Source organism: Tetrao urogallus (genome assembly GCF_951394365.1).
Source record: "Tetrao urogallus genome assembly, chromosome: 3".
Classification (NCBI taxonomy): Eukaryota; Metazoa; Chordata; class Aves; order Galliformes; family Phasianidae; genus Tetrao; species Tetrao urogallus.
This window is the reverse complement of record NC_136815.1, coordinates 34,093,535-34,095,178: the sequence shown is the minus strand read 5'-3', so window position 1 is coordinate 34,095,178 and position 1,644 is coordinate 34,093,535. Positions and strand designations below refer to the sequence as shown.

The 1,644-nt window shown below is 67.7% G+C and overlaps 1 protein-coding gene across 1 annotated transcript; it reads left to right on the top strand.

Moving 5' to 3' along the window:
• Positions 1-726: 726 nt before the first annotated feature.
• On the top strand, positions 727-1,644 carry BHLHE22 (basic helix-loop-helix family member e22; the record flags this gene model as incomplete). The annotated part of the gene is made up of 1 exon (XM_079533663.1): positions 727-1,644. One exon carries the CDS (start codon positions 727-729, stop codon positions 1,642-1,644), a length of 918 nt encoding a protein of 305 aa, XP_079389789.1.

Genomic DNA, 1,644 nt, shown 5'->3' with positions numbered 1-1,644 from the left:
GAGGCAAAGAACATCCTTCGATCTAAGTAGGGCTTTTAGTGTGCTCATTGATGAGTGAAAGTCGCCACACATGTCAAGCTAAAGGCAGTTGTTGGGTTACTAACAGGACACAACGTCTTGCAAACATATGCGTTAAGCTGTGTATACAGATGGCAGCGAGAATAATGGAGCGGGCGCCGCTTATAAAGCTCGGGCTGCTGCCTGCCTGCAGACCTGGGAAATGAAACTATTCAGACTCGGGGCCAGATAGCGCCTGGGATTGTTTGTTACCGTTTTAATCCTATTAATTAAAACGTTAACCTGATTGGGTAGAAAGCTCTGTCCCAACAGGCGACTCTTCTCCATAATAACCTACTCTCCGAGATAATGATGTAAAAGACTCCCCCGTCTGCGGCGGCTGCTGGTTGATGGGTCCGGAAATCTCTTGAAGGTGAATCCAAGCAAGATAAACGGTGGAAGCGGCGCGGCTGGCAGCGCACAATGCCCCAGCGCGGCGCCTGCTGAGGGCGAGCCGGAGCCGGAGCTGCAGCGGGAGCCGCCGCCGGAGCACAGCCAGCCGCCGCCGGAACCCGGAGCGGAGCGGGGCCACCGAGCGCGGCGCAGCCCCGCCGGGAGCCGGGAGGCGCCTTTCGCCCGCGGGACGCCGGGGAGCCGCCCGCCGCGGCGCGGAGGAGCCTTGGAGGAGCGGGCCGGGAGCTGAGGGGGGCGGAGGAGGCGGAGGCGCCGATGGAGCGGGCGCTGGGGCTGCCCGCGGAAGAGGACCTCTTCCACAAGAGCCTCGCCGCCTCGGCCAAGCGCATGGAGTCCGCCTTCCGCTCGCCCCCGGGGCTCGACCTCTCCCACCCGCGCGACCGCCAGCCCTCGCCGCTCGCCTGCTACGAAGCGCCGGAGCCCGAGGCGCTGCTTCAGCCCGGCGTCGGCGGAGACCCGCTGGCGCTGCCGCCGGGCTCCGTCTGCGTCAAGTACGGCGAGAGCGCCAGCCGCAGCTCGGTGGCCGAGAGCAGCGGCGGCGAGCAGAGCCCCGACGACGACAGCGACGGCCGCTGCGAGCTGCTGCTGCGCGGCGCCGGGGGGGACCCGCGCGACGCTTCGCCGGCGGCGGGCGGCGGCGGCGGCGGCGGCCCGGGAGGAGGGGGGGGCGGGGGGCTGAAGGCTGCCGAGGGCGGCTGCTCCAACGGGCACGGGCACGGCGGCAGCAAGAAGTCCAAGGAGCAGAAGGCGCTGCGCCTCAACATCAACGCGCGGGAGCGGCGGCGAATGCACGACCTGAACGACGCGCTGGACGAGCTGCGGGCCGTCATCCCCTACGCGCACAGCCCCTCGGTGAGGAAGCTCTCCAAGATCGCCACGCTGCTGCTGGCCAAGAACTACATCCTCATGCAGGCTCAGGCCCTGGAGGAGATGCGGCGCCTCGTGGCTTATCTCAACCAGGGCCAGGCCATCTCGGCCGCCTCCCTGCCCAGCTCCGCCGCGGCGGCGGCGGCGGCGGCGGCCGCGCTGCATCCCGCCCTCGGCGCCTACGAGCAGGCGGCGGGGTACCCGTTCAGCGCCGGGCTGCCTCCCGCCACCTCCTGCCCGGAGAAATGTGCCATCTTCAACAGCGTCTCTTCCAGTCTCTGCAAACAGTGCACGGAGAAGCCTTAA